Here is a 14,179-nt window from a genome sequence, read left to right as displayed (position 1 = left end):
AGGGGACAGGGTCATCAAACAATGGGAGACTGGGTGCTGTGGGACTGAGGCAGTCCTCACTCTGAAATCTGTACCCAGTCTCTGTGGTGAGAACTCAGAGAAAGTCACATTTACCGTTTGATCTTCATGCTGAATACGTCCAAGAGCAGCTGTTGTCAGATCCTCTTGCCTCAGGGAGCAGAGGAAACCATTCCCTACATTGTGCTCTTTGAACTATCTGGTTAATCTCCCTGCTCCTGCTCTCCTCTCCATAACCCGGCAAATTGCTCTCCCTGTATTTATCCAATGTTGATGGAATTGAAAATTATTGAATCCACTTCCACCTCCCTTCCAGATAGCATATTCCAGACCACAGCAACTCTGTACACACACAAAATATCCTCACCTCTTACCTGGAAGTATTGTGAACCATGGGGAGGAATAGTGTAGCATTTCAAAGGGTCATAGGTTAGTGGAATGGGCAGGCAAGTGGCAGATGAAGTTCAATGTGGAGAAATGTGGGATTGTGGTCGGTACAGACTCGATGGGCTGAATGGCCTCTTTCTGCACTAAGGATTCTATTAACTATTGTCTCTATGAAGAATTCAGAGAGACAATAGTGTTAATAGAATCCTTACAGTGCAGAAAGAGGCCATTCAGCTCATCGAGTCTGTACCGACCACAATCCCACACAGGCCTATCGCCATAACCCCACATTTTAACCCCACTAATCCCTCTAACCTACACATCCCAAGTCACTAAGGTGCAATTTAGCACGGCCAATGAACCTAATCTGCACATCTTTGGACTGTGGGAGGAAACCGGAGCACCCGGAGGAAACTCACGCAGACACAGGGAGAACGTGCAAACTCAAAGTTAGGCCCAAACTTTCAGAAAGTTATCTACAGGTAGTTATCACCACCCATCGCCATAACAAAAGAGAAAAATTCAAACCAGATATCGCCACATTGTTGAAAACATACGTGAGCATCTCCGTGCAGTAATATCCACTGCCTCTGTACAGAGTCAGTGTGAGGAGGATTGGTAAAGTCAGTAACAGTTTTATTCGTCAAGGAAGCTGAGAGAAGCAAATTATAGGACAGGAATCCGGAGAGAGTGAGATTAAGAGGAGAAATCCCTCAGTAAATATAAAACAGAGAGGATGCAAAACAATAAACGAAAATCTGGGGTGCATCTGGACACCCGGATCCCTCTGTATCTCAGAATTCTACAAGTCCTCTCCATTGAAATAATATGCTGGGTTTTTTCCTTCCTGCCAAAGTGCACAGGTTCCCATTTCCCACGTTTTACTCCATCTGCCAAATTTTACATCCACTCACTTTATCTATATCCCTTTGGAAATCCCTCACATCCTCTGCACAATTTATTTTCACACCTATTTTTGTGTCACCAGCAGAATTCGCAATAATCCCTTCAGTCGTTACATCCGAGTCATTGATATAATTGGTAGACACAGGCCCGAATTGGAAAGCAGTGGCAGACATTGGAGGGAGCTATTTCCTCACTCAAAAATAGACAACATTCCATTGAGGAAGAAAGAAGAACTCTGGGAAGGCTGCACCATTCATGATTAATGAAAGGCATTATCGATGGATCAGATTCAACGAACAAAGAAAATTGCAGCACAGGAACAGGCCCTTCGGCCCTCCAAGCCTGCACCGGCCATGCTGCCCGACTGAACTAAAACCCCCTACCCTTCAGGGGACCATATCCCTCTATTCCCATCCTATTCATGGATTTGTCAAGACGCCCTGAAAACTCCTATCTGCTTCCACTACCTCTGCCGGCAGCGAGTTCCAGGCACTCACCAACCTCTGTGTAAAAAACTTGCCTCGTACACCTCCTTTAAACCTTGCCCCCTCGCACCTTAAACCTATGCCCCCGAGTAATTGACTCTTCCACCCTGGCAAAAAGCTTGTGACTATCCACTCTGTCCATGTCCCTCATAATCTTGTAGACTTCTATCAGGTCTCCCCTCAACCTCCGTCATTCCAGTGAGAACAAACCAAGTTTCTCCAACCTCTCCTCATAGCTAATGCCCTCCATACCAGGCAACATCCTGGTAAATCTTTTTTGTAACCTCTCCAAAGCCTCCACATCCTTCTGGTAGTGTGGTGACCAGAATTGAACACAATATTCCAAGTGCATAGAACATAGAACATAGAACATAGAACATTACAGCGCAGAACAGGCCCTTCGGCCCACGATGTTGCACCGACCAGTTAAAAAAAAACATCGGGATCTGAAAATTTGTGCATCTGAAGGGATTTAATTGACCATCTCAGTTGGAAACTGGTGAGAATCCGTTCATCTGCTCCTCGTGTGGGAAGGGATTGATCAGCTGGTAAACATGCTGACACGACAGCGAGCTCGCAACAGTGAGAGTTCATTCACCTGCTCCGTGTGTGGGAAGAAATTCATGTGTTCGTCCAACCTGCTGGCTCACCAACTCGATCACATTGATGAGAAGCCTCTTCAAAGCTCTGACTCTGGGGACAGCGTTGAGACGTCTGAGGAACAGGCCCAACACCAGCTCCTTCACATTGACGAGAGACCGTTCAGCTGCTCCCACTGCGGGAAGAGGTTCAGCCAGTCCTCCCGCCTTGCAGAGCACCAGCTCCTTCACACACACGAGAGACCGTTCAGCTGCACTCATTGTGGAGAGTCATTCAGTGCAGCCTAACTAAGGTTCTATAAAGCTGCAACATGACTTGCCAATTCTTAAACTCAGTGCCCCGGACGATGAAGGCAAGCATGCCGTATGCCTTCTTGACTACCTTCTCCACCTGCATTGCCACTTTCAGTGACCTGTGTACTTGTTCACCCAGATCCCTTTGCCTATCAATACTCTTAAGGGTTCTGTCATTTACTGTATATTTCCTATCTGTATTAGACCTTCCAAAATGCATTACCTCACATTTGTCCGGATTAAACTCCATCTGCCATCTCTCCGCCCAAGTCTCCAACTGATCTATATCCTGCTGTATCCTCTGATGGTCCTCATCGCTATCCGCAAATCCACCAACCTTTGTGTCATCTGCAAACTTACTAATCAAATCAGTTACATTTTCCTCCAAATCATTGAAATATATTACAAACAGTAAAGGTCCCAGCACTGATCCCTGAGGAACACCTCTTTGGTGAATACTGACACAAAGTACTCATTTAATAGAACATAGAACAGTACAGCACAGAACAGGCCCTTTGGCCCACGATGTTGTGCCGAGCTTTGTCTAAAACCCAGATCAAGCTATTTCCTCCCTATCATCCCGAAGTACTCCATGTGCCTATCCAATAGCTTCTTAAATGTTCCTAAAGTTTCTGACTCCACTATCCCTGCAGGCAGTCCATTCCACACCCCAACCACTCTCTGAGTAAAAAACCTACCTCGGACACCCTTCCTATATCTCACACCATGAACCCTATAGTTATGCCCCCTAGTTACTGCTCCATTCACCCGAGGAAATAGTCTTTGAACGTTCACTCTATCTATCCCCCTCATCATCTTATAAACCTCTATCAAGTCTCCTCTCAACCTCCTCCGCTCCAAAGAGAAAAGCCCAAGTTCCCTCAACCTTTCCTCATAAGACCTACCCTCCAAACCAAGCAGCATCCTGGTAAATCTCCTTTGCACTCTTTCCAGTGTCTCCACATCCTTCTTATAGTGAGGTGACCAGAACTGCACACAATATTCCAAATGTGGTCTCACCAAGGTCCTGTACAGTTGCAGCATAACCCCACGGCTCTTAAACTCAAACCCCCTGTTAATGAACGCCAACACACTATAGGCCTTCTTCACGGCTCTATCCACTTGAGTGGGAACGTTCAGAGATCCATGGATATGAACCCCACGATCTCTCTGTTCCTCCACATTCTTCAGAACCCTACCTTTGACCCTGTAATCCACATTTAAATTTGTCCTACCAAAATGAATCACCTCGCATTTGTCAGGGTCAAACTCCATTTGCCATTTTTCAACCCAGCTCTGCATCCTATCTATATCTCTTTGCAGCCTACAACAGCCCTCCACCTCATCCACTACTCCACCAATCTTGGTGTCATCAGCAAATTTACTGATCCACCCTTCAGCCCCCTCCTCGCCCATTTCCTCTGGCTCCACGCATAGATTTCCTCCCCTGTCCTCGAGTGGGCCAACCCTTTCCCTGGCTTGCTCTTTATGTATTATAAAAAGCCTTGGGATTTTCCTTAATCCTGCTGGCCAATGACTTTTTGTGGCCCGTTTTAGCCCTCCTTACTCCTTGCTTAATTTTCTTTCTACTATCCTTGTATTCCACACTTCTTCGTGTGTTCCCAGCCTCCTAACCTTGACAAATGCTTCCTTTTTCTCTTTGACTAGGCTCACAATATCTCTCGTTATCCAAGGTTCCCAAAACTTGCCATACTTATCCTTCATCCTTACAGGAATGTGCCGGTCCTGAATCCCTATCAACTTACACTTGAAAGCCTCCCACATGCCAGATGTTGATTTGCCCTCAAACATCTGCCCCCAATCTACATTCTTCAGTTCCTGCCTAATATTGTTGTAATTAGCCTTCCCCCAATTTAGCACCTTCATTTGAGGACTACACTTATCTTTATCCATCAGTACCTTAAAGCTTACTGAATTGTGGTCACTGTTCCCGAACTGCTCTCCTTGAAAAGATACTCAATGTTGTAAAGATTAACAGCAGCCCAGAAAATTAGAAAAATTTAAAAATCATCAAAGGTGACAAAAAAATGGAGGGTGAAATATAAAAATCCAATAATAAAAACTTGTGAAAGTATAGAAGGACAAGAGGTGACACTGGGCATTGGCCCCTTAGAGGGTGAGACTGCAGATTTTAATAGACAAGAAAAAGAGAAAAGTATTGAACTGAGGCTTGTGTCCGTTGTCTCTGGAGAGAAATAGGTGGCCAGGTGTATAGAAGGTAGTGCAGTTGATATAGTCTATGGATTTCAGCAAAACTTTTGACAAGGCTCCACATGGGAGGCACAGTGGTCAGCACTGCTGCCTCACAGCGTCAGGGACCCGGGTTCGATTCCTGGATTGGGTCACTGTGTGGCATTTGCACATTCTCCCTGTGTCTGTGTGGGTTTCCTCCGGTTTCCTCCCACACTTCAAAGATGTGCGGGTTAGATGGATTGGCCATGCTAAATTGCCCCTTAGTGTCAGGGGGACTAGCTAGGTAAATGATTGGGGTTACAGGGATAGGGCCTGGGTGGGATTGTGGTTGGTGCAGACTTGATGGGCCAAATGGCCTCCTGCACTGTACGATTCTATGATTCTACATGGGAGACTGATAAAGACATGGGATCCAGGGTAACTTGGCAGGCTAGATCCAAAACTGGCTTTGTGGTAGGAGTGTGGTAGAAGGGGCAGCGCTCTGAAAGCTTATGGTATTTGCTACCAAATAAACCTGTTGGACTTTAACCTGGTGTTGTGAGACTTCTTACTCTTTTTGTGGTAGGAGACAGAGGGTGGTGATAGAAGGTTGTGTGGCTGGAGGTTGGTGTCCAATGATGCTCCACAGGGATCAGTAAGACGTCCCTTATTGTCTGTGATAAACATATAAGTGATTTAGATGAGAATGTGGGACGATGATAAGTTTGTGGATGACACAAAGATTGGTAGGGTGGCTAATAGTGAGGAAGAGGGTCTTGGGTCACAGGAAGAGGTTTGATTGGGTTGGTCAGACAGGATAGATGCTAAGCAGGTCTTCCGCTTGTAGGGAAATCTAGAATTGGGGGAAGTGTTTAAAAATAAATCTGCAATTTAAGATGGCACAGAGGAGAAATTTCTTCTCAATTTTTGGAATTTTCAAGTCCAGGGAGCATAGAACATAGAACATAGAAAGCCACAGCACAAACAGGCCCTTCGGCCCACAAGTTGCGCCGATCACATCCCCACCTCTAGGCCTATCTATAGCCCTCAATCCCATTAAATCCCATGTACTCATCCAGAAGTCTCTTAAAAGACCCCAACGAGTTTGCCTCCACCACCACCGACGTCAGCCGATTCCACTCACCCACCACCCTCTGAGTGAAAAACTTACCCCTGACATCTCCTCTGTACCTACCCCCCAGCACCTTAAACCTGTGTCCTCTCGTAGCAACCATTTCAGCCCTTGGAAATAGCCTCTGGGAGTCTACCCTATCCAGACCTCTCAACATCTTGTAAACCTCTATCAGGTCACCTCTCATCCTTCGTCTCTCCAGGGAGAAGAGACCAAGCTCCCTCAACCTATCCTCATAAGGCATGCCCCCCAATCCAGGCAACATCCTTGTAAATCTCCTCTGCACCCTTTCAATGGCTTCAACATCTTTCCTGTAATGAGGTGACCAGAACTGCGCGCAGTACTCCAAGTGGGGTCTAACCAGGGTCCTATAAAGCTGCAGCATTATCTCCCGACTCCTAAACTCAATCCCTCGATTAATGAAGGCCAGTACGCCGTACGCCTTCTTGACCGCATCCTCCACTTGCGAGGCCGATTTAAGAGTCCTATGGACCCGGACCCCAAGGTCCTTCTGATCCTCTACACTGCTAAGAATGGTACCCTTCATATTATACTGCTGCTTCATCCCATTGGATCTGCCAAAATGGATCACCACACACTTATCCGGGTTGAAGTCCATCTGCCACTTCTCCGCCCAGTCTTGCATTCTATCTATGTCTCGCTGCAACTTCTGACATCCCTCCAAACTATCCACAACACCACCTACCTTGGTGTCGTCAGCAAACTTACCAACCCATCCCTCCACTTCCTCATCCAGGTCATTTATGAAAATGACAAACAGCAAGGGTCCCAGAGCAGTGGGGGTGGGGTCTGGGTCACTGAATAAAATCAAGGCCGATTTTTTAAAAAACATTTATTTATTAGCATCACGAGTAGGTTTACATTAACACTGCAATGAAGTTACTGTGAAAATCCCCTAGTCGCCACACTCTGGTGCCTGTTCGGGTACACTGAAGGAGAATTTAGCATAGCCAATGCACCTAACCAGCACATCTTTCGGATTGTGGGAGGAAACCCATGGGGAGAACATGCAAACTTTACACCAAGCCACGATTTAGACAGATTAATGATCAATAAGGGGGTTGTGGATTGTGGGTGATAAGACAGGAATCATAGAATAGAATCATCATAGAATCCCTACGGTACAGAAGGAGGCCATTCAGCCCATCGAGTCTGCACTGACAACAATCCCACCCAGGCCCTATTCCCTTAACCCCATATATTTACCCTGCTAATTCCACTAATCTACACATCCCGGGACACGAGGGGCAATTTTGTATGGCCAATCAACCTAACCCGCATATTTTTGGAGTGTATGAGGAACCTGGATCATGATGTGGAGAACCCGGATCACCCCAGTGGAACATGCAAACTCCACACAGTCACCCAAGGCCGGAACTGAACCCGGGTCCCTGGCGTTGTGAGGCAGCAGTGCTAACCATTGTGACAGAAAGTGGAGTCAAGGCCACAATCAAATTGGCTGGGATCTTATTGAATGGTGGAGCTGGCTGGATGGGCCGAATGGCCTCTTACTGCTCCTATTAGGAGATGTTGCTGAGGAGGGGACAGCAGTGATAGTGTCAATGGGAGGAAGGGACTGTGCAGGAGGTGAGGCTAGGAGCTGGAGTACCTGGGAGCAGCCGCAGGGGGCGGCAGAGAGCCGGGATCAGGCTCAGGGCAATTCTTGCCGCGCGACTCCTTGGCTCTGACCCCTGACCCCGAAGAGCATGCGCAATGGCGGCGGCGGCGCTGTGTCGCCGGTTCGAGTCCCGGCTCCGGCTGTGGTCGGCCCTGGGAACGGAGGCCCTGGGAACGGGGGCCCTGGGAGCGGGGGCCCAGGGAGCGGGGGCCCTGGGAGCCGGGGCCCTGGGAGCCGGGGCCCTGGGAGCCGCGGCCCTGGGAACGGGGGCCCTGGGAGAGCAGGCCTGGTCCCGGACCCCCGCCAGGTGAGTGCAGCAGCTTAAGCGGCTCGGGGAGAATTTGCTTTATTTGTAGCGCCTGTCACAACCAGTACTGACCCTCTGACAGTGCGGCACTCCCTCAGTACTGACCCTCTGACAGTGCGGCACTCCCTCAGCACTGACCCTCTGACAGTGCGGCACTCCCTCAGTACTGACCCTCTGACAGTGCGGCACTCCCTCAGCACTGACCCTCTGACAGTGCGGCACTCCCTCAGTACTGACCCTCTGACAGTGCGGCACTCCCTCAGCACTGACCCTCTGACAGTGCGAAACTCCCTCAGTACTGACCCTCTGACAGTGCGGCACTCCCTCAGCACTGACCCTCTGACAGTGCGAAACTCTCTCAGCACTGACCCTCTGACAGTGCGGCACTCCCTCAGTACTGACCCTCTGACAGTGCGGCACTCCCTCAGCACTGACCCTCTGACAGTGTGACACTCCCTCAGTACTGACCCTCTGACAGTGCGGCACTCCCTCAGTACTGACCCTCTGACAGTGCGGCACTCCCTCAGTACTGACCCTCTGACAGTGCGGCACTCCCTCAGCACTGACCCTCTGACAGTGCGGCACTCCCTCAGTACTGACCCTCTGACAGTGCGGCACTCCCTCAGCACTGACCCTCTGACAGTGCGGCACTCCCTCAGTACTGACCCTCTGACAGTGCAGCACTCCCTCAGTACTGACCCTCTGACAGTGCGGCACTCCCTCAGCACTGACCCTCTGACAGTGCAGCACTCCCTCAGTACTGACCCTCTGACAGTGCAGCACTCCCTCAGTACTGACCCTCTGACAGTGCGGCACTCCCTCAGTACTGACCCTCTGACAGTGCGGCGCTCCCTCAGTACTGACCCTCTGACAGTGCGAAACTCCCTCAGTACTGACCCTCTGACAGTGCGGCACTCCCTCAGTACTGACCCTCTGACAGTGCGGCACTCCCTCAGTACTGACCCTCTGACAGTGCGGCACTCCCTCAGTACTGACCCTCTGACAGTGCGAAACTCCCTCAGTACTGACCCTCTGACAGTGCGGCACTCCCTCAGTACTGACCCTCTGACAGTGCGAAACTCCCTCAGTACTGACCCTCTGACAGTGCAGCACTCCCTCAGTACAGACTCTCTGACAGTGCGGCACTCCCTCAGTACTGATCCTCTGACAGTGCAGCACTCCCTCAGTACTGACCCTCTGACAGTGCGGCACTCCCTCAGTACTGACCCTCTGACAGTGTGGCAGTCCCTCAGCACTGACCCTCTGACAGTGCGGCACTCCCTCAGCACTGACCCTCTGACAGTGCGGCACTCCCTCAGCACTGACCCTCTGACAGTGCGGCACTCCCTCAGCACTGACCCTCTGACAGTGCGGCACTCCCTCAGCACTGACCCTCTGACAGTGCGGCACTCCCTCAGCACTGACCCTCTGACAGTGCGGCACTCCCTCAGCACTGACCCTCTGACAGTGCGGCACTCCCTCAGCACTGACCCTCGGACAGTGCGGCACTCCCTCAGCACTGACCCTCTGACAGTGCGGCACTCCCTCAGTACTGACCCTCTGACAGTGCGGCACTCCCTCAGTACTGACCCTCTGACAGTGCGGTGCTCCCTCAGCACTGACCCTCTGACAGTGCGGCACTCCCTCAGTACTGACCCTCTGACAGTGCGGCACTCCCTCAGTACTGACCCTCTGACAGTGCGGCACTCCCTCAATACTGACCCTCTGACAGTGCGTAACTCCCTCAGTACTGACCCTCTGACAGTGCGTCACTCCCTCAGTACTGACCCTCTGACAGTGCGGCACTCCCTCAATACTGACCCTCTGACAGTGTGGCACTCCCTCAGCACTGACCCTCTGACAGTGCGGCACTCCCTCAGTACTGACCCTCTGACAGTGCGGCACTCCCTCAGTACTGACCCTCTGACAGTGCAGCACTCACTCAGTACTGACCCTCTGACAGTGTGGCACTCCCTCAGTACTGACCCTCTGACAGTGCGGCACTCCCTCAGTACTGACCCTCTGACAGTGCGGCACTCCCTCAGTACTGACCCTCTGACAGTGCGGCACTCCCTCAGTACTGACCCTCTGACAGTGCGGCACTCCCTCAGTACTGACCCTCTGACAGTGCGGCACTCCCTCAGTACTGACCCTCTGACAGTGCGGCACTCCCTCAGTACTGACCCTCTGACAGTGCGGCACTCCCTCAGTACTGACCCTCTGACAGTGCGGCACTCCCTCAGTACTGACCCTCTGACAGTGCGGCACTCCCTCAGTACTGACCCTCTGACAGCGAAGCAGTGATAATGTGGAAATTTCCTGTGGTGATATTTCAGCAGGGTGAGGGTGAAGAGTAATTGAAGTTGTTTTAAACTGGTTGCACCAATTTATGTTTATTTAGCACATTTAACACAGTAAAATCTTCCTTGATTATTCGGAGAATTGTCAAAGAAATATTGACATCAAATCACTTAGTGAAGTCTTCAGAATGGTGACCAGCAGTGAGGTTGGGTTAAAGCGGAGGGTGAGGTGGAAAGGAGATTGGGGAGACATCCTTACTTTCAGTATTCACACTGCATGTGAGTGGGGAGTAACGTTGTCTACATGGACTTTAGCAAGGCCTTCGACAAGGTACCACATGGTAGACTGGTCAGCAAGGTTAGATCACATGGGATCCAGGGAGTATTAGCCAATTGGACACAAAATTGGATTGCCGGTCGGAGACAGGGCTGGTGGTGGAGGGTTGTTTGTCAAACTGGAGGCCTGTGACCAGCGGTGTGTGCAGGGATCGGTGCTGGGTCCAGTGTTCCTTTCATTTATATAAACAATTTGGATGAGAATATAGCAAACATGGTTAGTAAGTTTGTCGATTGCACCAAAATTGATGGTGTAGTGGACAGTGAAGAAGCTTATCCAAGACCACAACATGATTTTAATCAACTGGGCCAGTGGGCCGATGACAGATGGAGCTTAATTCAGATAAATGCGAGGTGTTGCATTTTGGTAAGACAAACCAGGCCACGGCTTATATTGTTAATGGCAGAGCCCTGGGGAGTGTTGTCGAACAGAGAGACCTAGGGATGCAGGTACATAGTTCCTTGAAAGTGGCGTCACAGGTAGACAGGGTGGTGAAGAAGTGTTTGGCACACTTGCCTTTATTGATCAGAGTAAAGGAGTTGGAATGTTGTGTTACAACTGTACAAGACATTGGTGCAGCCACATTTGGAATAGTGTGTAAAATTCTGGTCACCTTGCTATAGGAAGAAGGTTATTAAACTGGAAAGGGTGCAAAAAAGATTTAAAAGGATGTTACTGGGACTGAATTGTAAGGAGAGGCTGGAACTTTTTTCCCTGGATTGTAGGAGGATGAGTGATGACCTTATTGAGGTTTATAAAATCTTGAGGGGCATAGATAAGGTGAATAGCACAGGTCTTTTCCCCAGGGTGGGGGGAGTCCAAAACTCGAGAGCACAGGTTTAAGGTGAGAGGGGAAAGATTTAAAAGGAACCTGAAGGGTAATTTTTTCACCCAGAGGGTGGTGCGTGTATGGAATGAGCTGCCAGAGGAGGTGGTAGAGGCGATACAATTTCATCATTTAAAAGACATTGGACAGGTACATGGAAGGGAAAGATTTAGAGGGATATGGGCCAAACACAGGCAAATGGGACTCGTTTAGTTTAAGAAACCTGGTCAGTATGGATGAGTTGGGCTGAAGGGTCTGTTCCCGTGCCGTATATCTCTAGGACTTATGTAGAAGGTGAGGTACCTGTTTTTGGTATGAATTCCCAGATTTGATTCTCTCTTTGCAGGCAGCCCTGTCGAGGTTACAAGATGACTCCCTCAGATGATGAGCTGTATCAGCGCACGAGAGTGAATGCTCTGGAGCGCGAATCCCAAGACATGATGTTCATCGATGGTTACAGCAGGCACGGTTTCACTGTTAATGGGAACCGAGTCTTTGGCCCGTGTGCAGTTATTCCACAGGCAATAGTCCAGTGGAATGTGAGTGTTAAGTTGGTCTTTGAGGAAATTGATCTTCTGCAGAATTAATTCCCCAAAAATAATAGATTTCAAAGGATTTCATAGGAAATTAGTATACAATGATAATCATGAATATTAACCATGTACACTTCATAAAACATTCACTCCCAGTTTGTAGAGAATTCACATTATTCTCAAGCACGTGGTTTATCATTAATGGGTTGGCTGTCTTGTTTCTGAAGCATCTCCCACAGTCACTCTGCCCTTTAACAATCCGTCTCGTTCACATTACCTCACCTGCTGCTGCAAACTTCAGTTTCAACAAGAATCAGTTTCCAAGTTTGTGCCTGACACGAGCGGCAATCGAGTTATTCTCATGGAGCCAGTTACAGAAAGCATGGGTTCCTTTATGTGTAAGCTAATCCTCAGAGAAATCCCAGCCTGGAAACAGGTCCCCTGATAACTCACTCTCAGCCAATCTGTGGCTGGGGCTCAGTCAAAACACTGATTGAATCCTTGTCACTAACTGGATATTTTGAACAGACATTTGAGGGCCAAAGTTAATGTAAAGAATTAACCCAATCTGTGCTTTGAGTTTATTTATCAGCTGGAGTTGTTTGGGAGGGTTACAGGTGGCTTTGCCCTTTCTTATGGGTGGTTGCAGTGAATCCAGGCGGTGTTTCTGTCTGTCTGGCCTCAGAGTATGAGGCAGTGGCTCAGGAGATATTGCGAGGGAGAATTTGGGCTGCAGCAGGAAGAGATGAGAATGGGACTGGAGGGGTTAACATTGTGTTTTGTGTTCTCTCTGTCTAGGTTGGAAGTTACAAAGACATCAATGAGGACAGTCTTGCTCTCTTTTATATACTGGAACCTAAAATAGGTGGGAAATGTTACATTACATTGGAAACAGAGTCAAAACACTGCAGCTCAAATGATAAGACGGGTTACACGACCTTGGTCTGTAGTCTATTATAGAAGACTGACGGTTGTTGGGACCCCATGCTCGGTATATGCTTTACTCACAAAGATAGTCAATATCTTTTCCCAAAGGTAGGGGAGTCTAAAACTAGAGGGCATAGGTTTAAGGTGAGAGGGGTGAGATACAAAAGGGTCCAGAGGGGCAATTTTTTCACAAAGAGGATGGTGAGTGTCTGGAACAAGCTGCCAGAGGTAGTAGTAGAGGCGGGTACAATTTTGTCTTTTAAAAAGCATTTCGATAGTTACATGGGTACGATGGGTATAGAGGGATATGGGCCAAACGCAGGCAATTGGGACTGGCTTAGGGGTTAAAAACAAAGGGGTGGCATGGACAGGTTGGGCCGAAGGGCCTGTTTCCATGCTGTTAAACTGTCACCCTGTGTACACAGGGACTGCAGCGGTTTAGTAAGGCAGCTCACCAGTACTTTCTCAAGGGTTGTTAGGGATGGGTGATAAATATTGGCGCAATGTTTACAATCTGTTTGCTGCTTCTTTAGCTGAATTCTGTTGTTTTGCAGAGATTCTGGTTTTGGGGATGGGTGACAGAATCCAGAGACTGGATCCCAAACTGTTGGTCTTTATGAAGAGCAAGGGGATCGCTGTGGAGGTACAGGACACGGTGAGTGAGGCAGCGCAGACACAACAATGCAGCAGCAAAACAGTAAGAATAATTCAAACCAGAAACAAAAAAATGTCCCCAATTCACACACTGACTCTCACTGGGGTATGGGTTCCACACACACTGACTCTCACTGGGGTACGGGTTCCACACACACTGACTCTCACTGGGGTACGGTTCCACACACGCTGACTCTCACTGGGGTACGGGTTCCACACACGCTCTCACTGGGGTACAGGTTCCACACACGCTGACTCTCACTGGGGTACGGGTTCCACACACACTGACTCTCACTGGGGTACGGGTTCCACACACACTGACTCTCACTGGGGTACGGGTTCCACACACACTGACTCTCACTGGGGTACGGGTTCCACACACACTGACTCTCACTGGGGTATGGGTTCCACACACACTGACTCTCACTGGGGTACGGGTTCCACACACTGACTCTCACTGGGGTACGGGTTCCACACACACTGACTCTCACTGGGGTACGGGTCCAACACACGCTGACTCTCACTGGGGTACGGGTCCCACACACACTGACTCTCACTGGGGTACAGTTCCATGTGTTTCTGCTTCGTATTTCATTTGCAGGCCAGTGAGGTGAATCTACAGAGACCTGTGGTTGCGTTATA

The 14,179-nt window shown here is 49.2% G+C and overlaps 1 protein-coding gene across 3 annotated transcripts; it reads left to right on the top strand.

Moving 5' to 3' along the window:
• The first annotated feature begins 7,710 nt into the window (after positions 1 to 7,710).
• On the top strand, positions 7,711 to 14,173 carry ndufaf3 (NADH:ubiquinone oxidoreductase complex assembly factor). 3 transcript variants are annotated; one of them, XM_078207912.1, is made up of 5 exons: positions 7,711 to 7,887; positions 7,933 to 7,960; positions 11,770 to 11,962; positions 12,755 to 12,821; positions 13,438 to 14,173. In XM_078207912.1, the coding sequence occupies exons 1-5, from the start codon at positions 7,749 to 7,751 to the stop codon at positions 13,728 to 13,730; spliced, it is 720 nt and encodes a 239-aa protein (XP_078064038.1). In that variant the 5' UTR covers positions 7,711 to 7,748; the 3' UTR covers positions 13,731 to 14,173. The 3 variants fall into 3 exon arrangements, with proteins under 3 accessions (XP_078064038.1, XP_078064037.1, XP_078064036.1); XM_078207911.1 differs by having other exon boundaries at positions 7,711 to 7,902; XM_078207910.1 differs by having other exon boundaries at positions 7,712 to 7,960.
• The last annotated feature ends 6 nt before the right edge of the window (positions 14,174 to 14,179 follow it).

Source organism: Mustelus asterias, unplaced genomic scaffold (genome assembly GCF_964213995.1).
Source record: "Mustelus asterias unplaced genomic scaffold, sMusAst1.hap1.1 HAP1_SCAFFOLD_2875, whole genome shotgun sequence".
In the NCBI taxonomy this organism is placed as follows: Eukaryota; Metazoa; Chordata; class Chondrichthyes; order Carcharhiniformes; family Triakidae; genus Mustelus; species Mustelus asterias.
Note: the sequence above shows the minus strand (reverse complement) of the source record. Positions and strands in the feature narration are given on the sequence as shown.

Excerpts from the sequence above, each read along its gene's own strand:
- ndufaf3 (XM_078207910.1), top strand. The coding sequence starts at position 7,749 with ATGGCGGCGGCGGCGCTGTGTCGCCGGTTCGAGTCCCGGCTCCGGCTG. Across the intron at positions 11,963-12,754 it reads AGGCAATAGTCCAGTGGAAT|GTTGGAAGTTACAAAGACAT; the intron begins GTGAGTGTTAAG and ends CTCTCTGTCTAG. Across the intron at positions 12,822-13,437 it reads TATACTGGAACCTAAAATAG|AGATTCTGGTTTTGGGGATG; the intron begins GTGGGAAATGTT and ends GTTGTTTTGCAG.